The sequence below is a fragment of the Tupaia chinensis genome, unplaced genomic scaffold (genome assembly GCF_000334495.1).
Source record: "Tupaia chinensis unplaced genomic scaffold, TupChi_1.0 Scaffold000077_1, whole genome shotgun sequence".
Lineage (NCBI taxonomy): Eukaryota > Metazoa > Chordata > Mammalia > Scandentia > Tupaiidae > Tupaia > Tupaia belangeri.
Window position 1 is genome coordinate 523,021 of NW_006159538.1, and position 27,592 is coordinate 550,612.

The window sequence follows — 27,592 nt, forward strand, 5'->3', positions numbered from 1 at the left end:
TTTTTTTTTTTTTGCCATAGGGTGTGTGTGCTTGCCAGAGATGGGGAGAAGTGAGAAATCACCCTTTGGCGAGACCAGCAGTTAGCATAATGGCTATATCGCTGGACTCCCATGTCCTTGACCATGGTTTGAGTCCCGGACCTGGCATCTTAAATTCAAATTCATGCCAGGTGCATGTGCAGGCATGCCCAAGATCCTGAGAGGAGAATGGAGGAGAAGGGACTGTGGCATGGCCATCCCCTCAGGGGTGATTTCTCACTTTCTCTGTCTCTTTCTCTGTCTTTCTGGTGAGTGCACACACCCTATAGCTAGCAAAAAAGAAAAAAAATGGAAGAGAGTTCAAAAAATTCTAATATTAACCCTTATAATTATTGCTCATACTTCTTTATCACTTTTTATTCATCCTTTCCTCAGAGGCTAGACACGTACTCTGGGTTGGTAGCAAAAGTATAAAAAAGCCAGGGACCAGCAGGTGGCATGGTGGTTAAGGTGCTGGGTGCTCCCACATGGTTGACCACGGTTCAAGTCCTGGACCTGGTGGCTTGCTCTCTCTCTCTCTCTCTCTCTCTCTCTCTCTCTGTGTGTGTGTATCTCTCTAGACATATTTAAAAAAAAAAAAAAAGAATGAATGAATGAAGTTAAATAAATAATTTTTTTTTAAGTATAAAAAAGCCCTTGTGATTTTCATAGATATTCTGGACGTGGCTGTCTACAAGAACGAACTGTTCTGTTTGCACCTGGATGGGAAAGTCTCGCATCTGTCCCTGTTGTCTGTGGAGCGCTGTGTGGAACGCCTGCTCAGGAGAGGCCTGTGGAACTTGGCTGCTCACACATGCTGTCTTTTCCAAAACTCCGTCATTGCCAGCAGAGTAAGTCAGTGCTTTCCTAGACATGTTCCTTGTGGTCATGAAACCATCCTAGCCTACAGAACTGTGTTATAAAAGTTGTTTGTCTTTATTAGTCCTCTCTGTGAGGTACAGATATGGCCATGCATCTTCAAAGAAAACATGACAGATATAGCTGAGGGTGGTGGAGGGTAAGAAAAGTTAGCATAATGGCTATATACTTTCCATTTTTAAAAAATATGAAATTTACCTACAAACTTACTTACATTTCACAACTTGTTATTAAGTAGGATGATTATAGCTCTGGTAACTATTAATTATATCCTTAATTCCTGAGACAATTCTTGCATTTTTCATAAGCTTTCTATGTCTTTCTAAAGCAACTTTGAAGGGGGCTGGACAGTGGTGCAGCAGGAGTGCAGTGCTCTGTGAGACTGACCACACGGGAAGGTTCTAGGTTCTCATCTGGAGGTTTCTCTGAGTGTGCCAAGTGCATGCAAGCCTGTGATCCGGGCTGGCTGGGGTCAGGCCTCAGAATGGATCACACCGTAAGGGCACTGTTGGCAATCCCTGACTCTCTGACTCTCTGTCTCTCTTGCTCATGAAAGAAATAAATTTTTTTTTTTTTTTTTTAAAAAGAGATAAAGTACCTTAAATTTTTTTAAAAAGAATACTAGTGAGGGAACCAGCAGTTAGCGTAATGGCTATGTTGCTGGACTCCCATGTAGTCGACCGTGCTTTGAGTCCTGAACCTAGTGGCTTAAACTCACGCTGGGCGCATGTGTGTTCATGCCCAAGCTCTCAAGAGGAGAATGGAGGAGAAGGGACTGCAGCGCGGCCGTCCCCCCTGGTGGGTGATTTCTCACTCTCTGTGTCTCTGTCTCTCTCTGTCTTTCTGGCAAGTGCACGTGCCCTATAGAAAAAAACCTCTAAAAAGAAAAAAGAATTATTAGTGAGAAAGTAAGCCACCAGGTGCAGGACTTAAACTGTGGTTAACTATGTGGGAGTCCAGCGCCTTTAACCACCATACCACCTGCTGGCCCCAGTACCTTAAAATTTTATGTTCTGTGTTAGACCTCTTACTATTGTATTGGCCATTCAAATGTAGGTTTAGTTGCAAACAGCAAGCTATTCCACTGAGTTTTTACTTATCCTTTCATTAGGCAAGGAAAACTTTGACTGTGGATAAATTGGAGCATCTGAAATCACAGCTGGACTTTGAAACTTGTAGTGATCTAATTTCCCAACTGGAAGAACTGATCTTAAAATTTGAACCTTTGGATTCAGCTTGCAGCAGTAGAAGAAGCTCCATTTCCTCACATGTAAGTATTCTTTCTTTTTCTTTTTTTTTCTAATTGCTATAGAGTGTGCGCACTCATCACAGAAAAGACAGAAGGACAAAGCAGGAGAAGCACCCGTCCGGTGGGTGTGGCCATGCTGCAGCCCCTTCTCCATTTCTCCATCCTGTTGGGATTTTGAGAACACGTGCACATGTACCTGACCTGTTTCTCATGTTACCATGGCTGGGATCTGAACTCTAGTTGACCATGTAGGCTTTGGCTTCCTTAACAGGGCTAGCCCTTCTATGTAAAATTTTTCTTTTATCTTTGTTTTTTTTTTAATAGAATTTTTTACTATAAAGCCTGTACACTTACTGGAGAGAGAGAGAGAGAGAGATAGAAAGTGAGAAATCCCCCCCACCCCCTTGTCATGCCACAAGCCCTTCTCCTCTTGGGATTTTGGGCATGCATGCACTTGTGCCAGGGTGTGAGTTTCAAGCCACCAGGTCAGTGTCTTGAACCACAGCCGACTACATGGGAGTCCAGCGATATAACCATTATGCCATTTGCTGGTCCCTTTAAATATCTTTTTTTTTTTTTTTAACTCATGATAGAGCATGTACACATACATGTTAAGATGAGAGAAAGAAAAAGGAGCACCTTCCACAGGGTTTGGCCGTGCTACAAATACCACCCCCATCCTGCTCTCCAGCCTACCAGATCTGGGACACTCGAGTGTGTGCCAGGGGACCCCGAAATCCACACTGCGCCTCTCACACACCACACTCTGGAGCTGGCCCCAGATGCTCACTTTTAAAAGGGTCTTCTAGTAGAATAAGATTTTCCTACCTAAGGTTGTGCCCATATATCTCTAGGATTCCAAGACTCGTCTCCCGTCCCATGCAGTAGGCTTTTTTTGGAGGGGGCTTCGTTTCAGCCTTTGCACAGCCACGGGAAGCCGTTAGGTGAACCTCGTAGCCACATTTCGTTCTGTCATCCTTTACCATCTTCTGTTCCCAAGTACGCCTCACGTGGTCTCCTGTACAAGTTGTGTTGTTCCTAACATGTGGTCTCAGATGCTTTATGAGAATTTGAGTGTCAGTGCGACTCAGCTCAGGTCTGTCCTGTTCCACCCCTGAACTCACTGCCACTCTTCACGAAGACAAGCTAGAGAAGGGTGTCAGATTGACGCCGCCCGCACTCGCACGTGCCCCAGCAGCCGGCCCAGCTCCTGGGCCTTGCTTTCCACAGTTGCTGTTGCCGACTTCCTGCTTTAGTTTCAGGATTTCTCTGAAAAAGTTATAGGGTTTTTGTTTTGTGGGGGTTTTGCCATAGGGCTTGTGGTCTCTCTGGAATGAGACAAAGAGAGAGACAAAATCTCCACTGGAGATTTTGGGTACACAAGCACCCCGTGCCTGGCGTGATTTTCAAATCACTGAACCTTAGGCTCAAATCACAGTCAACCACGTGGGGGTCTACCACACCACATGCTGGCCCCATAAGTGATAGTTTTATAAAGGAAATTTTTACTTTGGTGATTTTGGAATACTTTCTTTTTAGGAAAGTTTCAGCATCTTGGACTCTGGTATTTATCGCATCATTAGTAGTAGAAGAGGCAGTCAGTCAGATGAAGACTCCTGCTCCCTTCACAGCCAGACCTTCTCAGAAGACGAGCGACTTAAAGAATTCCCCTCACACCAGGAAGAGGACCAGCCGGATCAGTGTTGTGGCCCACATGGGAACGAAGGTGATGAATATGTGTGTTGTGGTAGCTGATGTGAGACCGTATTTCCTGGGAGTTTTCGCTGTCGGGATTGTCTTGTGCATAGTTCCTATAAGGCATTAATCATTTTACCATGCAGGTAGGCTTTCCATCCATTGCTATAGATCTGATCACCCCCAGAAGAGTGGGTTTGTTTCATATTTTTCCCCCTCATGTTTTGGGCTAACATTGGTAAAGTGTCTAATTCTGATCATGCATCAAACACTGAAAAGGTTAAAGAATGTCACTAATCAAAAGAGTAGAAAGATTTTATTCTGACTAATCCATTATTTTTTATCAGGAATGAAAAATTACCACAGTTTTGGGGGCCATTGCCTTCCCTTTTCGATGTTCGAGCATTCCCGTGACTGAACTGTTGCGAAGCGATTAATAGAGACTCTAAACTTCCTTTTTGACTTTTGGGGACTCAGGGTTAGTATGAGTAGGCAAATGAAGGTACCTCCCTAAGTGTTTTGTGTAGACCATCCTGTGTACCTTGTAAACCTGTGTTCTGCTCATTCCTATCTGGGTCAATTGTGATTTTTGGTATTGAATCCTTCATTTCCTTTGGTTTATTCATTTCAGAATTTCTTTAGAAAGTAAAAAAGCTTCCATGTGATTAGATATTCTCCCCCATTCCATTCATTAGAGAATACTCCTCACATTCCGGTGACGTTTGAGACAGATAAGAGTGAGACCTTCCTCCCCTTCGGCCTTCCATTACCATTCCGTTCTCCATCTCCTCTTATGTCACTTCAGGCCGTCAAAGAAAGGTAAAACAATTCGTCCTGTCATTTAATTCCATTTCTGGTTTTTCTTCATTTGTCACATTAGGTACTTTGTGCTGAGAATGGGAAGACGTTTTAAATGAGAGAATGAGAGTCTCAAGTTTTTTCTCTTATAACCTGTTTTCAGAAGCCGTTGACTTGTCATTTCAACCTTGGGGAATTTAGCTTCCTTCTTTGTTGGATAGCTGGGTATTAGTTATTACAGATGAGGGATTGTCTCCTCCATCTCCCTAGACAGGATAGAAATGTTCAAATGTTTTTTCCTTATCCCAAATAGGAACAGTTTTCATTATATCATTAGTCATTTCTTTTTCTTTTTTTAGAGAGATTTTTGCTATGGGGCACATGCAGTCACCAGAGAGACAGAAAGTAAGAAATCACCTTACCCCCAACTCTCCCCCGCTGGAGGAGATGGCCATGCCATAATCTCTTCTCTTCCAGTCTCCTCTTGGGATTTGGGGCATACACGCACATGTGCCAGGTGTGGGGGGGTTTTTGTTGTTGTTGTTTTTAAGAATTATTTAATTTAATTTAATTAATTTATTATTCTTAAATTCAACCAGAGAGAGAGGAAGAGTGAGAAGGCAAGCCACTACGTCTGGTACTCGAACCAGGGTTGACCATGTGGGAGTCCAGTACCTTAACCACTATGCCATGTGCCTGTCCCGCAGGCATGAATTTTAAGACACCAGGTCCAGGACTCGAACCACAGTCAACTATGTGGGAGTCTAGCAACGTAACTATTTCATCATCTGCTGGTCCCCATTAGTTATTTCTTGATCCTTTCTCTGTTTGGGCTCAAACCTGGAGACTTTTCAGAATTCTTTCTAGTTGCTCCATAAAACTGGGATTGGCATTTAAGTTTGAAAGAGAAGACTATACAGCTACTTGACTGTTTATCTGTGCCTTACCAGATACAAATGTTGCTTGTTGGAAGGATATATTGTGATGAGGTAGCAACTGAGTTTCATAGAAGAAATACTTTGTTCTCTGACCAGGGTGGGACTAATGCTCACATGGCCTACTTTGCCGTAGTTGACAGAAACATAGGCACACTGGAGTTAGGCATCTTTTTCTTTTTTAGAGAGAGAGATTTAGGGTGCGTGCATTTGCTGGAGAGACAGTAAGCGAGAAATTACTCCCCAGGGAAGATGGTCATACCACAGTCCCTTCTCCCTCATTCTCCTCTTGAGATTTTGGGTGCTGACATACACGCACCCAGCATGAGTTTTAAGTGACTGGGCTTGGGACTTGAACTGCAGTCGACTATGTGGGAGTCCAGTGATGTAATTGTTATGCCATATGCTGGTCCCAGGGACCTTTTCCTCTAGCACTGAATCATTTGTTTCTCAGTTAATCATCATAATGTAAGTTTTACATAGCTTTATGTGAAATGTATAGTTGATTAGAGAAGCTGCTGTAAACAGAGCCTTTCTTTTTATTAACTTCAAATAGTTTTCCTGGGAATAATAGGAACAGAAAACTCAAGTACTAAATTTTCATTCAGTATTACAAATCTTATTCATGAGATTTTTTTTTCATGTTAGTTTTTTGGTATTTTTTTCCAGTGTTTCTAGCTTTGTGCGAAAAACTACCGAGAAGATTGGCACGCTTCATACAAGCCCTGATCTGAAAGTGAGACCAGAACCTGGAGGTGATGAGCAAGCTTGTGAAGAGGATGCGAGTTCAGTTATCTGCCCCAAAGAGGAAGACACTGAGTAAGCCCGTGTATCTGTAAATCTGCAAAATCCAGCGTAGGCAGTTAACAGTTTGAAGAAAGTTATGGGTTGTATCTTGTTGGAGAAGGCCTATGTATGATCCTATTGATTGAAGATTGTTTGTGTAGCTCTTAAAAGTTGTGAACTCACAGTGTTGAAAAGTTACATCAATTCATAGCAAATCTATTGAGAAAGAGATTTGTTTAGACCTCTTCTAAGTTTCTCCTACACAAACCCCCTCATTCCTCTATAGTCTTTTCAGACTTCAAGGATGTCCAGAAGGGTATTAGATTTAGAGTAGGGATGTAAGGATCTAGGCCTCATTCTGGCTCTGCTTTGGACTGCCATGTGACTTTGGGAAGTCACTAATGCTCTCTGGCCTGTAAGATCCAAGATGTGCTATTGTTTGATGGGTTAAAAGGGGGATTTTAGATGAAGAGAATGAAAAAAGAAAGAACTTAGGTAATAAATCATTGCTCAGACAGTTGGTTAATGTCCTGCCAGGTCCTGGCTGTGACATGGCAGCAGCAAGTCCTTATGCTGCAGCAGAGCCCTCAGTCTGGCAGAGTGTGGGGTAACCTGTCTGACTGACATCTGTCCTGACGCATGGTTCAGAGGATCTGGGCATTGGAGGGAGGCAGGTGTAGCACTCACCCAGGGACTGAAGGAAGAAAACCACAAGCCAATGTATTTAGGCAATCAGATGTAAAAAAGGTGTATTGTCCTCACAAAAACTTAGTGCATCAATATGTTTATAGGAAAAAAATGCACATGTTTTGGCATGGCATTTAACGCAGCCCTCAGTCTGAATTTAGCCCACCTCATTTCCAACCACATCCTTGTAAGCCATCTGAGTTCGAGGCCTGGCAGAGGACTGAGTGTGACTCTGACACCTCACTGCCTTTTTTCAGCAGTGTCTTCCACCCAGAGTATCCTTCTGCCATTTTTCCTAAGTCACAGTCCACCCTCTTCCCTTAATTGCTGAGAATAATTGTTTCTTCTCTGCTTCCATAATGCAACGCCCTTTAAAGTGTTGCTCTTTAATGTTCATTTCAGTCCTTTTTTCTGTTAGAGTTAGTTGTTTGCATGCCTCTTTTTCTAGTTAGAGCTCACTCTCCATGAGGCTTGGACCCTTTGCCTCAGGTAACATGAGGAACAATTACCTGTTACTAAGTAAATGCTTAGAACTATTTATCTAAGAAAGCACTGGTCCCTTATAAAGCTTGTGAATATTTATTTATTTTTCACACTTGTCTATAGGGAAAAAAATGAGGAAACCAGTCAACCTGCAGAAGAAGACAGGTTCCAGGAGCTCAGAGTAGCTACAGCAGAGGCAATGTGAGTATGAAAGAGAACGGCTCTCCAAGGTCATCACCGGTGGTTCTGAGACAGTCAGTAACAGAGTGCTCTCATTTGGAATCGAAATTTTAAAACTTGTAAGATACCATAAAGTTAATGCTCTTTTTGTTTGGTTGGTTTTCTTTTAGATTTTTGCCATAAAGCATGTATGTTTGTCAGAGAGGAAAAGTGAGAAATCACCCCCAGGGAGGATGATCACACTGTAATCCATTCTCCTCCAGGGATTTGGGTCACACATGCACATGGTCTGATTTTCAGGCCACCAGGTCCGGGACTCGAACTGTGGTTGACCCTGTGGGAGTCCTGTACTTTAATCACTCGCTGGCCCCAATGCTCTTCGTTTTATTATTTTGCTGAAATAATTGTTATTTAAAGAGCTGAAAAATAACAATTATGCCAGGTGAAAATGTTGTATCAGTCAGGTTTATTTAGCATGAAATAATTTGTTTTAAAAAACCGCATGAAATGTGAATGTCATACTTGTCTGTCTTACGTAGGGCCAAGCTGGAGGACCCTCTGGTTTTATTTGAACCGAAGTCATTGAGAATGGTTTTACAACAGTGGCTTGCACAGTTAGAAAAAGAATTTGCCATGAAGGACTTTTCGAGCATTTCAGATACTGGGAACTCATCCATGAAGTTGAGCCAGGATGCGCAATTGTTTGATGAGTCGAAAAAGGGAATGTTAGATGAAGAAAATGAAAAAGGATACTCCTTAGGCAATGAAGAAACTGTTGATCAAGTATGTAGTCCTTCAAGTAGTCAGACAGAGCCCTCGGATGGCCATTTTCAAGTATGTTCTCCGTGTACCATAGCAAACAGCCTTCAGAAGGACCTGGCCGAATTGACAGCGTTGTGTTTGGAATTGAGAGTATTGAATTCCAAGACTGATAGCTCAAGTGGACATGTGGACCACATTTCACTGCAGTGCTCTCCCGAAATTCTGGCATGTCAGTTCCTAAAGAAGTACTTTTTTCTCCTGGACTTGAAAAGAGCAAAAGAGAGTATCAAATTTAGTTACGCCAACAGCCCTTGTATATGGGACACTTTCATCCAAGGACTGCAAGGTAATAATCAGATTGCTTATCGAAGAGAGAAACTGGGATAGAGGGCACTAGCATTATGGAGTTGAGAGATTTAAACAAAGATTTAAGTAGACAATAACGTCTGTTCTGGTCAGTCCTCTGTTCTTCTTTTTAAATATTTTTTATTTAACTTTACTTATTTGCTTATTTTAATTTGTCAAGAGAGGGACAGAGTGAGAGAGAGAAGAAAGAGGTAAAGTGGGAAAACAAACTGCCAAGTCCTGGATTCGAACGGTGGTCATCCATGTGGGAGTCTAGCACCCTTAACCACTATGCCACCTGCCAGCACCAGTCCCTCTATTCTCTTTTGCCATTCATTTTAATTTGAACTGTTCTTCAAATATTGGCTTAATTCACAAGTACATTATGAGGACTTAGTTTTATTTCTCTCACAGTCACATCCAGAAAATGATACAATAATGTTGGAGAAGTTGGCGTTAGATAAGATGTTTATAAATGCAGACATGAAAATAAGAAAAGCCCTCGGGTAACTTACTAATGTAGAAATCATGTACGTAGTATTGGGGCCGGCAGGTGGCATGATGGTGGAGGGTGCTGGATTCCCACAGGGCCGACTACAGTGAGAGTCCTGAACCTAGCAGCTTGCTTCCTCTCTCTCTCTCTCTCATCAAATTAAAAAAAAAATAAATAAATAGAATAAATCATTCTTTAAAAAAAGAAATCATTATACGTCGTATGTTAAATACCACATACTGTGGTAAACACTTTTTAGGCCTATCTCATTTTAGAGTAGATGATGTCATTTTATAGGTAAGGAAACCGAGGCACAGATTATATTTGTAGGCCAAACTGCTCTAATAAATGTTTCGCAGTATAATGACTCAGATATAATAGAACTTTATTTCTGGTTCACCTAACAAACAGTCCAGGACAGGTGTTCCAGGCCCATAAGCAGGTCTCTTCCATGTGATAATTCAGCATTCCAAGTTCATTCCATGATTTTAAGCCTCATTCTTCCTTGGGGTGTATTGAGGTTGAGTCGCTATGTCCAGAGAAAAACACGTGGAGCATGCCCCTTTATAGGCCTGGCCTGCTGGTGCCTTCTGTCACCTCTGTTTACATCCAGTTGTGAGAATCTTGTCACATGGCCCTACCTAACTGTAAGGAAACGGAAACTTCCCCTCCACTGGTGTCCAGGAGGGAGAGAGCGAATATAGAGGGAGAGTTTGCACACCTACCCAGAGCCTAGTGCACAGGCCGCAGCGTTACTTCAGGCTTGACCGGAGGTCACTGTTTGTCCCCATGATGTAACCAGCTCTCATAACCTGAAGGTCACGCCTTGCCCTTTCTACTGCCGTAGTCCCATGATTCTGAAGAGGTGAATTTCTTAGTTCAAGTACTGCTTGAGTAACAGGTGCCATGCTTTTAATAACTGATTTAGATTTTAAAGAGACTTCTTATTCATTGCTAAAAGCCAACAGCCACAGGGAAGAGTACATTATTATGTTCTGTGACTTCTAGATGTTTGAGCTTTTAGCTAAAAACGTGGATCTGTAGTTACACTTCTGCTTCAGTTCACTTCTAGCAGTTAAAAGCATAAGAAATTACTTTAGTTGTGTGTGTGTATGTGTGTGTGTGTGTTTTTCCCCTGAGCCCAGTATATTTTTCAAGCCACTGGATCAGGACTCAAACTGTGGTTGATCATGTGCGATCTGACTCCCTTAACCACTGCACTTGGGAGCCAGCCTCCAGTTTGACTTTATGGTCCTTAAAAGTACAGATTGAATATTGATTTTTTTTTTTTTTTAGTCTTTCCTACAATGTTTAACAAATGGGCCTTGCACATAGTAGGTGCACATGCGAGGTGTGTGACTACTGATTGTTGAATGAATGTGTTTATGACTTCAGTATTTACAGTGAAGAGACGAAGGGAAAAGACTGTACTTTTATCTTTCAGAAATGGCAAGTTCCAATCCTACATACCTGGAGATGGAAGAAGGAGACCTACCAACAAGATTAAAGTTATTAGACGACTCGGTTCCTTTCGATAGTCCGTTATTGATTGCTTATGCTTCTAGGTAGGTTATCCCTGTCGTTTATATGAACAACAACACGGATTGTTTTTGTTTCTTAGTCTCTAATGTTTTACTCGTTTGCATATCAACCAGCTTCTTGTTAATATACTCAATATAAATTCAATTAGTGTTTTTTAAATCTCTATTATATTTACTCACTGTACATCTTTACATCATACAAAATGGTTTTGCCCAGCATGAATAGAGTGCACATTAGTGAAGTCAAAAATATTACTATTATTTTCATCTTTTTTTTTTTTTTTTGAGAAATTTTTGCTATAGGGCGGGTGTATTCACCGGAGAGACAGAGTTAGACAGAATGTGAGACATCAGCCCCTGGAGGGGACGGCCGCACTGCAGTCCCTTCTTTTCCATTCCCCTGTCAGGATTTTAGGTGCGCACACAGACCCACATGCTCGGTGTGAGTTTGAAGCCCCCAGGTCTGGGATTTCGACGGTGGTTGACCGCGAGGACGAGCAGCCCCGTAATCACCATGCCCCCTGCTGGCCATCACCGTTCTTCTCAGTTTTAATAAGTACTTAACATGACTAAGTTAGTTGTCTCACTGCAGCTGGAGACTGAAATGTTTTGTTTTTAAATCCAGGTTATATGACAAATTTGGAGAATCAGCCCTTCGATCCTTGATCAAGTTTTACCCTTCTATTTTGCCCTCGGATATCATGCAACTTTGTCATCGTCATCCTGCTCAGTTTCTGGCCTACCTAGACAGTCTGGTGAAATCAAGGCCCGACGATCAGCGGTGAGGAGGAGAGCCTATTTGCAGACTCCTTTCTTTGATTCCGCGTTGGTCCTCTCTTGGGCACAGGCATAACATTTTTACTGTCAGCTGCCACAGGGTTGAGGCACTTGCTATGGAAGATGAGGGTTTGGGCAGTCTTGTACCATTCTGCCACACTTGACAGCTCACATCACAGATGGGCTTGTGCCACACTTCTCTTCCCTTCTCCCTCAGTCTAAGGCGTTCTCAGACCGTCAGTATAAAATTGAAGCCTTGACCCAGGCCTAGGTACAGATGAATAAGCTGCTGCTTGTCTCTGCCAGTGAGTAGATGTATTGCCAGCTCTTTATCGACAGGGTGACTCTCAGTTCTAGCTCTTCCCCTTTTATGCTGAAGTCTCATTTCCTGTCTCTCCGTGGCTGTAAACACCCATGCCTGGTAGTTATTAGACTGGCAGCTTCCTCCTTTCTCTCTTCCTCTGACTGGCTGCTTTCTTCCTCTGATTGGCCGTGTTTACCCCCCTAGATCGAGCAACCTTTCTTCCTCCTTTCCTTTCCTTTCCTTTCCTTTCCTTTCCTTTCCTTTCCTTTCCTTTCCTTTCCTTCCTTCCTTCCTTCTTTCCTTCCTTCCTTCCTTTCTATTTTAATTGCCTGAGGGCATGTGTGCTGGCCAAAAAGAGGGGAAAAGGAGAAAGTACTCCCTCCCTTAGTGGGGAGCAGTCAGACTGCAGTCTTCTGTTCTCCATTTCTCCAGCCCATCAGGATATGGGCACTTACCCACATGTTCCCAGTGTGGTTTTCAAGCCACCAAGGCTGGAGTTAAACCGTGGCTAGTCATGTGAGCTCTGGCTTCCCTGGCACAGTGCTTAACTACTGTGCTTTAGGCCCAGCCTGCAACACTGGATTTTATTTCTCCTTTTTTTTTTTTTTTTTTTTGACTCTTTGTTATTTTCCTTATTAGTGATTTATTTGGAAGACTTAAACTTTCCTTTTTTGTTTTTTTGAAAGTTTGTTTTTTCCATGAACTAGAGAGAGAGCATGAGCACCCCCAATAGGGTCTTGACACCAGAATCCACCCACAGCTTCAGCCAGCCCCGGGTCATACACAGGTGCATGCCTGGTGTACTCAGAGAGGTCTCCTGATGTGAATCTACAATCCTCCCGTGTGGGCAGCTTCAGAGAACATTGCCATTTACCACTGTTCCACAGTATTTTATAACAGAAGAGCTTTCAGTCTATTTTATCTACTGTATTAATCCCCTAATCACATTTTCTTCACATCCCCACAGTTTATGTTGCCTTTGTCAGCATGAAGGTTGATGGTGTCTCTCCCCAACTTTCCCTTAGGTCAGCCTTCCTCGAATCCCTTCTACAACCAGAGTCTTTAAGGTTGGATTGGCTGCTTTTGGCAGTGTCCCATGATGCTCCCCCAAGCACAAGGACGATGGATGATGAAGGATACCCCAGGTACGGCAGGAGTCTTCTAAGGGTTAGGCTCCAGTATTCATTTGAAAACCAGTTTATTCACATACAGCATTCTGAACATACTTGAGGAGCAGGTGTGGAAGAGACTGACCCAATTCATGATAGTAATGAGATCGAATGTACTTCTTTTAAAGAATTATTTATTTTATTTCCTTTGTTAGTATTATTTTTTAATTTGACCAGAAAGAAAGAGAAAGGGACAGTGAGAAAGCAAGCCACCAGGTCCAGGACTTGAACCACAGTCAGCCATGTGGGGGTCCAGTGCACTTATCCACCATGCCACCTGCTGACCCCGAATATATTTCTTAATGATTCTAAATATTTTTTGGTTCACAGATCTTTAAGAATCTGATGATTTCCTTTCATAAAAATGTAGGTTGATGGAAAATTTGGCATGTGACTTCAGAGAATTAAAGTGGGCCCTCACAGCTCTTCCATGGACCCTCTTTAAGAGCCCTTAATGATTAAACCTGTGTTAGAGGGAGAAAAGAATGCATTTGTGGGGAGTGTTTTCTTCCTAAAAATTTGTCAAGGGGTCTAAAAAAAAAAAAAACCCTACAATTCATAGGACTACCCTGTAGCCTAGTAGTTAAGGGAATTGGATCCCACATGGTAAACAGGATTTGAGTCTGGCCCTGGTGGCTTGAAAACACACTGGGTATATGTGTGTGTGTGCCCCGGATCCCAACAGGACAGAGAAGTGGACAAGGGATTGGCATGGCCTGGAAGATACTTTCTTCTCCACCCTCCCCAGTTTTTTTCTCTCTCTCTGATGAGTGCATCCACCCTCACATGTTAAAAAAAATTGAATTCACCAAAAACACACACTGGTACTTGCAATATGTCAGCAGAATTCCTTGGTTTCCTCCAGAAGAAGCTTTTGAAACTCCCACAGTGCCTGTCTTGTATGCCTAGACAAAGGGCCAGAAGGATGTACAGTGGCTATCTGTGAGTGACAGAATTATGCGCATCCTTCTCTTGCCTCTGATCACCTAAAATATTTAATTATATTTTGGTAGAATGAAGTCCTTTTATATTAGTAATTATTTATTTTTAAAATACTGCCAGAGGTGGGACCAGCAGTTAGTGTAATGGCTATGTCGCTGGACTCCCATGTAGTCGACCACAGTTTGAGTCCCGGACCCGGTGGCTTAAACTCACACCGGGCGCATGTGCCCAAGATCCTGAGAGGAGAATGGAGGAGAAGGGACTGTGGCGTGGCCATCCCCCCGGGGGGTGATTTCTCGCTTTCTGTCTGTCTCTCTGGCGAGCGCACGCACCCTATAGCAAAAACCTCTCCAAACAAAAAGAAAAAATAAATACTGCCAGAGGGAACATGCAGTGGCCAGAGAGAGGGGACAGAGACCACGCGTCAGTGGATGGCACGGTCACACCGCAGTCCTCTTCTCCATTCCCCTGTCTTGTCAGAGCTGGGGCAGGTGTGCACATGCACCTGGCATGTTTCCCAAGCTGCGAGGGCCAGGATTTGAACCACAGTCGCCATGTGGGATCCTGTTCCTGATGCATAGCACTCGACCACTGTGCTATGGGACCGGCCCTGTACTATCTAATTTTTTGAAATAAGCAGGTTATAGGAAAAGTGGTTATTTTTAAGTTTTCAAAGGCCAAATAGAAATGTTTGGAAATATAATGGTAACAGAATATAATTAAACTCTATTCTCATGTTAGGTAACTAATAAGCATTTTCTAGAGTTTATTTCCTGTCTAATTTACTGATTCTTTTTTAATTTCACAGACCCCATTCACACTTGTTTTCTTGGAGTTACAGTCAGTTGATCCTTCATCTGATTAAACTTCCTGCAGACTTTACAACCAAAGAGAAAATGACTGACATCTGTAGGTCTTGTGGGTAAGCAAAGATTTTCTTAGAAGCTGAAGTTCAGATTAGAATGATTTCATTAAGGCACTAGATTCCCACATGGCCGACTACAGTTTGAGTCCCGGTCCCAGAGGCTTAACATTCACATCAGGCACATGTACATGCGTGCCTAAAATCCTGAGAGGAGAAGGAATTGTGGAGTGGCCATCCTCCTTGGAGGTGATTTCTCAGTTTCTCTGTGTGTGTCTTTCTGTTTCTCTGGTCAGTGTATGTGCCCTCTAACAAAAATCTCTCTCATTAAAAATAAATAAATAAATAAATAAAAAGAGCCTCAACCGACATGTTTTATCATTTGGGAAATCTCTTTGCTACATAAAGTAAGCATGCCTTTTCATTTAAATTGATATAAAGTAAACATCATTTTCCCTTAAAATGGTGCACATATTTTTTGTGTAGAAGAGACCAAATTCTTGATAATTTCTCTTCCCTTGCCCTGTTTAGCTGCTGGCCCTAGTTCTCAGGCAAATGGGCCATATCTAATTAAGCACAAGACTGTCATGCCAGTCTGTAAGTGATACACAATTTTTTTAAAAGAATTATTTCTTTAGTTTTATTTCTTCATTCATTTACTTTAATTTGACCAGAGAGAGATACACACACAGAGAAAGAAAGTAAGAAAGCAAACCACCAGGTCCGGGACTGGGACGTGGTCAGCCATGGGGGAGTGTGCAGTGCCTTAACCACCACGCCACTTGCTGGCCCCGTGATACACAGTTTCTAAGAGAGAGATTAGAATGAGCTCAAGGGACCAGCAGATGGCAGAATGGTTATGTTGTTGGACTCCAATGTAATCAACTGCTGCTTGTGTACAGACTCGGCATGCCCAAAACCACGAGAGGAGAATGGAGAAGAGATTGTGGCATGGCCATTCCCCCTGGGGGGTGATTTCTCGCTTTCTGTCTCTCTGTCTCGTACAAATGCCCTATAGCAAAAATTTCTCTCAAAAAATATAAAAGAATGAGCTCGATAGAATCAGTAATGAAAGGGCTCCTCAATGGGGAGGTGAGGCTTGAGTTAAACCTTAAAACCTGGAGCCAGCCAGTGACCTGGAGCTTAAGGTGGCTGGATCCGACATGGCCAACTGTGTAGTTTGAGTCTCGACAAACATGCTGATGTGTGTGTGTGACTGCCCAAAATCCTGAGAGGAGAATGGATTGCAGCATGGTCATCCCCCTGGTGGGAGGGGACGGCTTTCTCACTTTCTCCCCCTCTCTCAAAACAAAACAAAACCCTAAAACCTGGTTAGCGTTTATGTTTATAAAAGAGCTCACCAAGGAGGAGGGTGAGTCAGGTGAGAGAAGCAGTGAGAGCAGAGGCATGGAAAACCGACTGCTTATTATCCACATCACATGTTAGGTATTTATTGCCTGGGCTGTTGGCCCCACCCGGATTATAGCCTTTTGGAGACAGGGGCGTGCGTCTCTCTTTTCCGTCATGGTGCCTAATTCATATAGCGGTAGGGGTTTGATACAGATTCCATCCCTGATAGTGAGGGGTGACATTGGCCAAGTGTTGAAGGGGCTTGAAAGCTGATTAGAAGAACTTAGTAGGTTGTTGGAAAAGTCATGACGTGCTTTTCCATGCAAAATGTGCCGTGACTTTTCCGTCAGACAACCCAATAGTTACCAGTACACTCTGTTAGTCTTCTTGGTACAGACACTGCATCGTGAAAGTGGAGCTTTCTGGAGACCATCTCTGGTATTACACACGAGGGGGACTGGAGACAGAGCCGGTCCAGTAACTCAGTGGGGGGTCGGGGACCAGGAGAGCAGCAAAAGGAGCACATCCGAGGGACCTTTCTTTCATTTTTTTTTTTTTAGAATTATTTTATTTAGCTTTATTTATGTATTTACTTATTTTAATTTGACCAGTGAGGAACAGGGAGAGAAAGGGAAAGAGAGAAAGAAAGAAAGCCGCCAGGTACAGGACTCAAACCGTGCTTGACCATGTGGGAAGTCCAGCATCCTTAACCACTGCACCACCTGCCGGCCCCCGAGGGGCATTTCAAAGGAAAATGTCAGTACTGGATAGAGCAAATGAAGGAGGGGGAGAGTCAAGGAGAACTCTTAAGTTGCATGTATTTTAAAATTGATTTTTATTATTATTATTATTAAAGTTTTGCTGTAGGGCACATGTACTCACCAAGGAGAGACAGAGGCAAGGGTAAGGGGTGGCAGGTGGGAAATGAGTAAACAAGCCACCAGGTCTGGGACTCGAACCGAGGTTGGCCATGTGGGAGTCTAACACATTAGCCACCATGCCACCTGTTGACTCCAAGATTTGCATATTTTAAAGAAGTATGCTGATTGTGCATTGAATCTTAATGTTTATAAAGTATATAAAGCTTCAGTGCCTTGTAATTGGAGCTTGCCTTCAAGTGTCAGTATGCATCACTGGCTTTCGCTTTTTTCTTAAATGTACTAAATCTGGGTCGTCTGTGGCGTGTTCTGTGATAATGGAGTGTTCTGTGCTGTCCAGTGTGGTAGCTAGTCACGTGTTGCTGTCAAGTACTTGAAATACACTTAATTTTCAACTTTTGAGGTCAACTGAAAAACTGACTTTAAAATTTTATTTGCTGGGCTGGACTTGTGACCTGGTAGTTAAGGGAGTAGGATCCCACGTGGCCAACTGCATGGTCTGAACCCCCCGCTGATAACTTGAGAAATACCCCAGGCCTGCGAGTGTGAGTGTCTAGAATCCTGACAGGGTGGAGAAATGGGGAAGGGAGTGTGCATGACCACACCCCACTGAGGAATGCTTTCTCCTTCTCCCTCTCTCTGTCTCCTCCAGTAAGCACATGTACCCTCTGGAAAATACTTTATGTGCTTTTAATTTATTTAAGTGTAAATAGCTACATGTGGCCAGCACCTTCTGGACTGGAGAGTGCCATTCCAGATAAATTCACTGCATTTCATTCCTTTCTTCAACTTTGGTCCTTTGAAGTTTCTGGCCTGGATACCTGACCCTCTGTTTGGAGCTGGAGAGAAGAAGAGAGGCATTCGCCTGCATCGTGTGTCTGAATGATATGAGCCTGATGGAAGGGGACAATGGTATGTAAATCCCAGGTGGTAACTCCTGGTTGTATTAATATTAGGTTGTTGGGAAAGATGTGACCTGTTTTTCTGTGCAAAAATGCATCATGACTTTTCTGACAACCCAATGTACTTTAGAAATCACTGCAGACTTTTTTGTTTTGATTTTTTATTGTTTTAAGTTTTGCTATAGGGCCCATTCATTCACTGGCGAGAGACAGAGAGACAGAAAGTGAGCCTTTTGGCCGGAACCACCATCTTTCAGTAATTAACCAAAATGACAAACACAAAGAGAAAGAGGAAAGGCACCTGATACATGTTCTCTAGGCCTTTTAGAAAACATGGAGGGGTTCCTTTGGCAATGTATATGCAAATCTACAAAAAAGGTGATATTGTAGACATTAAAGGAATGGGCACTGTTCACAAAGGAATGCCCCACAAATGTTACCATGGCAAAACTGGAAGAGTCTATAATGTTACCCAGCATGCTGTTGGCATTGTTGTGAACAGACAGGTTAAGGGCAAGATCCTTGCCAAGAGAATTTATGTGCGTATTGAGCATATTAAACACTCTAAGAGCAGAGATAGCTTCCTAAAACGTGTGAAGGAAAATGACCAGAAAAAGAAAGAAGCCAAAACTGGCTCAAATAAATGCCCAAGCTGCCCCCACCCAGAAAAGCCACTGTGTGAGAACCAATGGAAAGGAGCCTGAGCTACTGGAACCTATTCCCTATGAATTCATGGCATGATGGGTGGTCTATAAAAAAAAAACAAGCAAAGTGAGAACTCACCCTCCAGGGAGTGATGGCCACACTACCACTACCATCCCTTCTCCGGTTTCCTCTCAGGAAGGCATGCATGCACACATGCCTGACGAATTTTCAAGTCCTTGGGTCCAAACCACACACTTGGCCATGTGGGATTCAGCCTTCTTAGCCTCTACGCCACCTGTTGGCCTACTGTAGATTTTTTTTAAGAGATTTTTCTATAGGGCCTGTGTGCTCGCCAGAGAGACAGAGATAGAATGTAAGAAATTGCGTTGCAAGACATTGACCATGCCACACAAGCCCTTCTCCATTCTCTCAGGATTTTGGGCACGCATGCAACACGCACCCGGTGTGAATTTCAAGCTGCTGGGTCCAGGACTCAAACCGTGATCAACCACGTGGACGTCTAGTGTCTCATCCACCTGCTGGCCCCACTGCAGACTGTTTAAAAAATAAATTTGAAAGATTTTTTAAAAAAAATTTTTAAGAATCATTTATTTAATTTTTTAATTATTATTTTTAATTACCTATAGAGCACATGCTTTCACCAGAGAGAGACAGAGGGTGGGGGAAAGTGAGAAAGCCAGCCACTGGGTCTGCGACTTGTACTGTGGTCTGCCATGCGGGAACCCAGCACCCCAATCACCGTGCCACCTGCATGCCTCTTGGAGAACGTTTTGACGATCACGTATATTCTAGCTAGTTGTCAAATTTGTGTAATTTTAAAATTTAAACCTTCGCTGAATTATAAAATCATAATTAGGCATAAACTATGTCTGTTCTATTTAATGTGTGCCTAACTTTATACATTCATTTGTTTTATAATTTGATGAGAGAGACACACACAGAGAGAGAGAGAGAGAGGGAAAGTGAGAAAGCAAGCCACCAGGTCTGGGACTCAAATTGTGGTTGGCCATGTGGGAGTGTCCAGCACCTTAGCCACCACGCCACCTACTGATACCCAAGTCTTGTTTTTTTAAGGTAATTTTTTTTTTTTTTTTTGGAGAGGTTTTTGTGATGGGGCTCGTGCATTCACCAGAAAGACAGAGAGACAGAGAGACAGAAAGCAAGAAATCACCCCCCAGGGGGGATGGCCAAGCCACAATCCCTTCTTCTCCATTCCCCTCTTGGGATCTTGGGCACGCACACACGCCCGGTATGAGTTTAAGCCAATGGGTCCGGGACTCGAACTGCAGTCGACTACATGAGAGTCCAGCAGCATAGCCATTACGCCAACTGCTGGTCCTTAAGAGAAATTTTTGTTATAGGGTGCGTGCATTTGATGGAGAAACAGAGAGGGATAGAGAGACAGGAAGCAAGAAATCACCCCCCAGGTGGTCTGGCCTTGAGACTGGGGGCATGCATGTGCACGCGCACAGTGTTTTAAGCTACCGGGTCTAGGACTCAAACTATGGTCGATGCATGAGAGTCCAGGGATGCAACTATTACTCCATCTGCTGGTCCCAAAACCCAGATTCTTGGTCTTCAAGGCCTGGCCCTATCATTCTCACTCTCGCTTTCTTTACTGACTTTGTGCATTGTATGTTCTTTTTATTTTTTTTTAATTCCTTGAACTCACCAGGTTCATCCTGTGTCACATCATCTTCCATGTTTCTGTTGTTGAAAATGTAATGTAGGGCCTGGGCCTACCAGTGTTGTGGTTAAGGCAGCTGGATCCCACATGGCTGACTATGCAGTTCAAGTCCTGGACCTGGCATCTCGAGAAACATGCTGGGCACCGTGCATGCATGCCTGAAAATCCTGAAAGGAGAAAGCAATGGAGGAGAAGGGATTGCAGTGTGACCATTCCCCGTGGCGGGGTGCTTTCCTCTTTCTTTCTTTCTTTCCCCTTTCTTTCTTTCTCTTACCTTTGGGCAAGCTCATGTGCCCTCTAGCAAATTAAAAAAAAAAAAAAAGTAGGCCCCTTCACCCTCCAATCCCGATGCCCTCTGCCCTCCATGGGCACGTTTTGTGGGCCACGTGCACAGTACCCTCTAGACTTGTCTTAGCTTTCAGCTTACTGCTCACGTCCATTTTCTCATCGAACTCGTTTCAGATCCCAGACACAATCAGCCCTTTTCTTTAACAGCTCCTTGGGCTTTTCCTTCCCAGTTCTTAGCACAGTTTATAAGTGTGTATTTATGGGTTTAGGTTCTGTCTCCTGCCCTGGCCTAGAAGCTCCACAAAAGTACAGGGGCTGTTATGTTCCTCATTGCATATCCAGTGCCTAGCACAGCGTACGCTTTAGGTCTTTGCTTACTGTCAATTCTGTGCCTTCTCTTTATCATAAACTATTTTTCTTTTCTTTTTTTTTAATTGCTAGAAGGCATGTGTGCTTGCTAGAGAGAGACAGGGAATGGGGGGAGAGGGAGAAAATGCTCCCCAATGGGCTGTGATCATGCAGCCATGTGGTCATGGTCCATTCTTGTTCATCTCTTCATACTGTCAGGATTTTGGGCATGCAACAAACTTAAAAAAAAAAAAAGATTTTAGACATGCATGCACATGCCAAGCATATCCTCAAACCACTGGGGCCAGGACTTGAACCGTGGTCAGTCTTGTGGGATCTAACTTCCCTCAACCAGTAGGCTACAAGGCCAGCCCTATTGTGAACTGTTTATTCAACAATGTCCAGAAAACAACTTGGTGGTCAGTCGAAGTGCTTATATTCTTGAATGTTTTTGTGTTTTGGTATAGACACCTCTACAAATGGTTTTACTCTCCTGGATGTAGACACTCCTGGATGTAGAGTGGTCCGAACTGTTGTTTTGTGTGTGTTTGTGTGTAGGTTGGATCCCAGAGACTGTGGAGGAATGGAAGCTTCTTCTGCATCTCGTACAGAACAAGCGCACAAAGCCAGGCCCCCAGGAGTCGCTAAATGGGAACGTCGGTGACGAGCCCTCTCCCATCAACTTGGAGAATGTGGCGCTCCTGTTAGCCAAGGCCTTGGGCCCGGATCGGGCCTGGTCACTGCTACAGGAATGTGGTCTGGCCCTTGAGTTATCAGAGAAGTTTACCAAAACCTGCAATATCCTGAGGATTGCTGAGAAAAGACAGAGGTATTCCCATGCTCTCTCCATGGTGCTTTGAGAATGTGTAAGCCCCCACCCCTGTGCTTTCAGAGGTAGATGGGACTGTAGAGTTTGCCTCGTCTAGACCCCTCACTAGCTGATCAGGAGACCAAGACTCATCTGGTCATTGCTATGATTTTTCAAAAAGACTAAAGTAATATGTGTGTGTGTGTGTGTGTGTGTGTGTGTGTGTGTGTGTTAACATTTTTTTGAGATTCATTTATTTAATTTTAGCTATCAGTATCATTATTAACTTTTAGTTTGCTGCAGGGCTCCTGCCCTCACCAGAGGGGTTGAGGGAAGGGAGAGAGAGAAAACTGACAATTCCTGAACTCAAACCACAGTCAGCCCTGTGGGAGTCCAGTGCCTGAATCGCTGTGTCACCTCTTGGTCCCCTAAAGTAATATTTTATTCGGAGTCAAGATCAATATACCATTTGGATTACTGTGAATACCCAAATTCCATGTGTACTTGACTTTTTTAAGAATATTATTGGTGGGCCAGCAGGTGGTGTGGTGGTTAAGACACTGTATTCCCATGTGGTCAACCACAGTTCAAGTCCTGGACCCAGTAGCTTGAAAATGATAACGAACAAATGAAAAAAAACTTTTTTAAAAAGAATATTATTGGTACCAGATAACTAATTGTCTCAGTCAAGTTTTTTATTGTTGTTTGTTTTTTAAATGTGCTAGAGGTCTGGGCAAGCAGGTGGCGTGGTAGTTGAGACACTGGACACTCCCACATGGCTGACCAAGGTTCAAGACCTGGACCTGGTGGCTGGTCTCCTTTCTCACTTTCCCTCTTTCTCTCTGTGTGTCTCTCTCTGGTCAAATTAAAATAACTGAATGAATAAAAATAAATAAATAAATACATATTTTTAAAAATTTGCTAGAGGTTGTGTGTGATCCATCACACTACCACCTGCCCCTCTTTTTATTTAATTGTGGTAAAATACATAATGAGATAAAATTGACCACATTGACCATTTTTAAGTATTCAGTTCAGTGGTATTAAATATATTCTTGTTATTGTACAATCAGTATCCTGCATGTTTATTGTTTTGCAAGGCTGAAACTCTGTGTCCATTTTAGACAACTCCTCGTCCCCCCCATTCCCTGCAAACCGTGACCGTGCTCTGTTTTCTCCGTCTGTGAGTTGAAGTGTTTTAGCTACCTCCTCTAAGTAGAATTGCAGAGTTTATCTTCCTGTGACTTGCTTATCTCACGTCACGTGTCATCAGGTTCATACATTTCGCAGCATGTGTCAGAATTTCCTTCCTTTTTAAGGCTGAGCAGCGTCCCACCGAATTACATTTTGTTTATCCATTTGCTGATGGACATTGGGTTGTTTCTTCTTGGCTATTGTGAATAATCTTGCTATGAGTACAGGTGTATGATCTCTTTGAGATCCTGTTTTCAATTCTTTTGGGTATATACCCAGAAGTAGAATTGGATCATATGGTATTTCTGTTTTTAATTTTTCCAAAGTGACTGCACCATCTTCCATTTCTACCAACAGTGCCTATGGGTTCCAGCTTCTCCACATTTCACTCAACACTTACTATCTTCTGTTTTATTTTATAGTAGATTTCCTAATGGGTGTGAGTTAATATCTCTTTGCAGGCCTGTTTTATTGCTAGAGTGCATGTGTGCATGTACACCTGACAGGAAAAATCAACCCCTTTCCCAAGGGGGCATATTCACACTGCAGTCCTTTTTCTTTTGTTTCTCTATCCCATCAGGATTTGGTGCCCAGCATGTTTTTGCTTCAAGCTGTTGGGGCTGGGATTCATACAGTGGTCACCGTGTGGATCTGGCTCCTTATACACAGGGTTAACCACTGTGTTACGGGGCTGGCTCTCATTGTGGCTTTGTATTTTCTTAACCACTAGTGCTGTGGAGCATCTCTTCATACGCTTATTGATCATTTATATGTCATCTTTGGGAAAATTACCTGTTTGCCCATTTTCAAATTGGGTTATTTTGTTGTTGTTAGGGTTCTCTTATATTGTGGCTATTAACCCTTTATCAAATACATGATTTGCAATTTCTCCCATTTTAGAACTCACCTTTTTACTCTATTGATTGATTATGTGATGTAATGTACAGAATCAGTTAACTTTTTGAATCCTCTAAGTCTCTGTAGGTTTTTAATTTTCTGTGAAGAATGAGCAATGATAACTAAGTTTGCTTCTTTCTTTTGTTTGGGATTTCAGAGCCTTGATACAAAGCATGCTTGAAAAATGTGATCGATTTCTCTGGTCTCAGCAGGCCTAATGGAAGATGATTTATCAGGATGTCGTAACGTTCTGAGAAAACCTGAATTATGCTCATGTACCTTCTGAAAGCATTTGTTGTAGAAGGAAAAGTGCCTCCCAAAACTGCTGCCTTATTGGAGCTACTTTAATCGATGCCCGTGACCTGGCATTTGTGACTCAGCATTAACCTACATTGGACTTGGAAGGAGCCAGTCTGTTGGCCTCAGCACCTGGGTGTTCACGGCTAGTCTTTCTCTATGAACTGCAGTAGTAATTGCCTATTCCTATTGGACTGGGTGGGGGAAATTCTCTCCCTTCTCTGGAAGGAGAGCTTGTCCTGGTCATGTGAAGACACATAATATTATCAACTGGGGCTGAATTCTTTTCTATAGCTTATCTGGGGCAATCTAGACTTTACTGAAATAGAACCTGGTATAATGGAATTGACACATAAAATAAGTGAAACACTGAAGATTCAAATTAGATATTTAAATAAAATGCCCCATAATATAAATTGAACTAATTTAAAATATTTTTTCCCGATATTTATTTGACATTTCGAATCTGAACCTGTGTGTGTGTGTGTGTGTGTCTGTGTGTGTGTGAATACATACATATATACTACTAATTCTTTGCTGTAAATGTGTTACCTCTAATCTTTACTAAACAAAGTAACCTGAAATCATGCACTTTTAAAAATTCTTTTTAAAAAGCCATAATAAAAGCTGAGTACTAATAAAGACTGCAGCAAGCATTTGTATTTGAGCTGTGTGACTAGGTTGCCATTTGTCAGGTTCCTGTACATTTACAGAGCGTATTGTATCAATAGCATAAACTGTGAGTAAAGTTTTCATTTGAACAGAATATAGACATATGGTGTGTATGAGAAGTTTTCAGGAAGACTTGGGGTAAAGAGTGTGAAGCAAGGTGTCGAATATATTGAAAGAGTCATCTCTTTTGTTCCTCTATAACACAGTCAGAGAACACAGCCACACTTTGCCGTCACACTTACCCCTGTACGGGTGTGACCAGGTGGGGCAGATAGTCAGAGACGTCACAGAGCTGCCTAGAACCGTGGGAAGGGAGGCAAACCTTCCAACTAGTATCAGCTGCGTTTTGGCTGTACTGGGTGATGCTGAACGTGAGTCTGTTCTGATGGAAAGGGTGGTACTGTCTGCCAGCTTTAGTCCTTACACAGTGACTTAAGGAAGGCCTCATGACAGCAGGACAGCAAGAACCAGCAGGATTATGCAGTCATTTCCTGACAGAACTTCCCGGGACACAGTATAGCATTCACTTACCAAAAGGGTATGAAGATATATTTTTTTTTAGAGAGGTTTCTGCTATAGGGTACATGTGATCACTGGAAAGACAGAGAGACAGCGAGAAATCACCCCCTGTGGGGATGGCCACGCCACAATCCCTTTTCCTCCATTCTCCTCTTGGGATCTTGGGCACGCACACACATGTGCCGGCGTGAGTTTAAGTCTCTGGGTTGGGGACTCAAACCATGATTAACTACCGTGGGAGTCCCAACAACGTAACCATTACACCATCTGTTGGTCCCTGAAGAGAAATTTCTAGTATAACAACAACCAATCATATCACCTGCACTTAAAGACAAACAAAAGTCCCCTTTAGTTAAACAGTTTCATTTGAACACCTTATGCGATACTAACTAGGCCATACTTTCATGTATAGCTTAAATCTTACATGCCTCAGAATTCCAGACAGACTGATTCATGGCTTCCTCACTCTTGGTTTTGTTTCCAGATCTGACCACTGGTTACAAGGTAGCAGAGTGACTGAAAACTTGGGTTCTGAGGCAGACTGATGGGTTTAAATACCTGCTCTGTGTTGTACTAAATGCTCTTGGGGAAGTGATTTTGTTTTTCTAAGGCTTCCTATCTGTAAAATGGGGGTGATAGTAGCCCTCATGCAGGGTAGTTTGAAGGCTCAGTGAGAGAATGAGTGAGGTTGTTTTGAGGAAGTAGAATTTTTTTTCTTTTAAGAGAGATTTTTGCTGTAGGGTGTGTGTGCTTGCCAGAGAGACAGAGGTAGACAGACAGAAAGCAAGAAATCTCCTCTCATGGGGCACGGCCATGCCACAATCCCTTCTCTATTCTCTTCTCAGGATCTTGGCACACATGCACACATGTCTAGCATGAGTTTTAAGCCAGGTCCAGGACTCAAACTGCAATTGACTATGTGGGAGTGCAGCGACATAACCGTTATACCATCTGCTGGTTCCTAGGAAGTAGAATTTTTATCTGGATATGAATTCAAAGTCAGGATAAAGATGAGAGAAATTAACAAAAGAGGCATTCTTCAGGTAAAATGAAAAGGGGCTGCTTAAAAGCTGCATCAGGAAGAGGGGACCAACCAGTGTTACCAGCGGCCACTACGTTTGGGGTAGGCTAGCCAGAGCTTAATGGAAAGGAACGGCATTGAGGGACGAAACCGGGACAGAAAGGGATTGGACAGAGCGGTCTGGAACAGCATCGGAACCACCAGAGGCCCGAGCATGACCAGGTAAGAAGCAGATGGGTGAGAGGTGTGACATTGACCTGTCACCACAGGTCTCAATGAGAGAGCACATGTGAAATCCCCAGCGTGTCGGAGAAAACGGCTTCTATCCGCTGTGGGCCAGGCAGGAGACATACACCAGGCAGTACTTCCAAGAGGGAGAGTTTGACATAACAAACAAAAACACACAAACAAAAACTTAACTGTTAACAGGAGATCGGTTACTAAGGGATAAGAATACGAGTACATCTGGCAAAGGGCCCCTCACAAGACTGAAATGTGGGTCTTGTTGGAGACTGGCTGTTGCCTGTTGGATGGCAGAGAGTTGGCTGGGCGGATGGAGGGGACAAAAGTCAAAGCTGACAAGCAAGAACCCTCTCCCACCCCCCTCCCGATTGCAGTGCCAAGAGAAGGTACCAAGGTTGTGATGACCCACTGGTAATGCCACTGGGTCCCTCAAATTTACCAGGAAGTTGCTTCCCTGGGGAAAGAGGATAGGATGTTCCCTGGAGAGCCCATCAGGAAGTGGCCTCAGCCTTGGGGGTACCCTGTGTCACCACTGAGATGGTCACACCCAAACAGTCCTGGACACACGCCTCTGCTGGCCTCCATCGCTCACCTGTTCCTACAAATGGGCAGTCCTTACCCCCAAAGATCAACACTCTCTCAACAAACTCAGTCTATAAACATTTATTAAAAATCTACGTGTACCCTGCTCCAGCTTCTAGGGACCCAAGTCCAACAATAACTCTCTGCACCCGCAGGGGCTGACAACTCGATCTCCAAAGAGCAGAGTGAGGAGGAAGCTCAGTACTTGTCAGGCAGGCCAGCGGGTCTGAAGTGGTTGGGGTCTTTGCCACTCCGGCCCCATTCATTGGCAGCCTGGTCAGCCGCCGTGTCCTCTGCTCCGTGGCCTGTGAGGCCCTTAATATTCCCTCTGGCCT

The 27,592-nt window shown here is 43.3% G+C and overlaps 2 protein-coding genes across 2 annotated transcripts in view; one reads left to right on the top strand and one right to left on the bottom strand.

The window, feature by feature from the left end:
• The window catches only part of HPS5 (HPS5 biogenesis of lysosomal organelles complex 2 subunit 2), a gene marked incomplete in the record, with an annotated part of 51,114 nt that extends 26,245 nt beyond the window's left edge, over window positions 1-24,869 (top strand). The window contains 14 exon segments of the mRNA XM_014584557.2: window positions 691-869; window positions 2,009-2,167; window positions 3,686-3,872; window positions 4,537-4,660; window positions 6,244-6,393; window positions 7,654-7,731; window positions 8,250-8,818; window positions 10,755-10,875; window positions 11,477-11,632; window positions 12,958-13,077; window positions 14,852-14,965; window positions 17,939-18,045; window positions 21,583-21,853; window positions 24,081-24,869. Of these exon segments, the coding sequence (XP_014440043.1) occupies window positions 691-869; window positions 2,009-2,167; window positions 3,686-3,872; window positions 4,537-4,660; window positions 6,244-6,393; window positions 7,654-7,731; window positions 8,250-8,818; window positions 10,755-10,875; window positions 11,477-11,632; window positions 12,958-13,077; window positions 14,852-14,965; window positions 17,939-18,045; window positions 21,583-21,853; window positions 24,081-24,141 (2,396 nt within the window).
• Window positions 24,870-27,323: 2,454 nt separating this feature from the next.
• Window positions 27,324-27,592, bottom strand: part of LOC102486516 (serum amyloid A-1 protein) — a 3,012-nt gene continuing 2,743 nt past the window's right edge. The window contains 1 exon segment of the mRNA XM_027768808.1: window positions 27,324-27,583. Coding sequence (XP_027624609.1) covers window positions 27,456-27,583 — 128 coding nt within the window. The 3' untranslated portion in view covers window positions 27,324-27,455.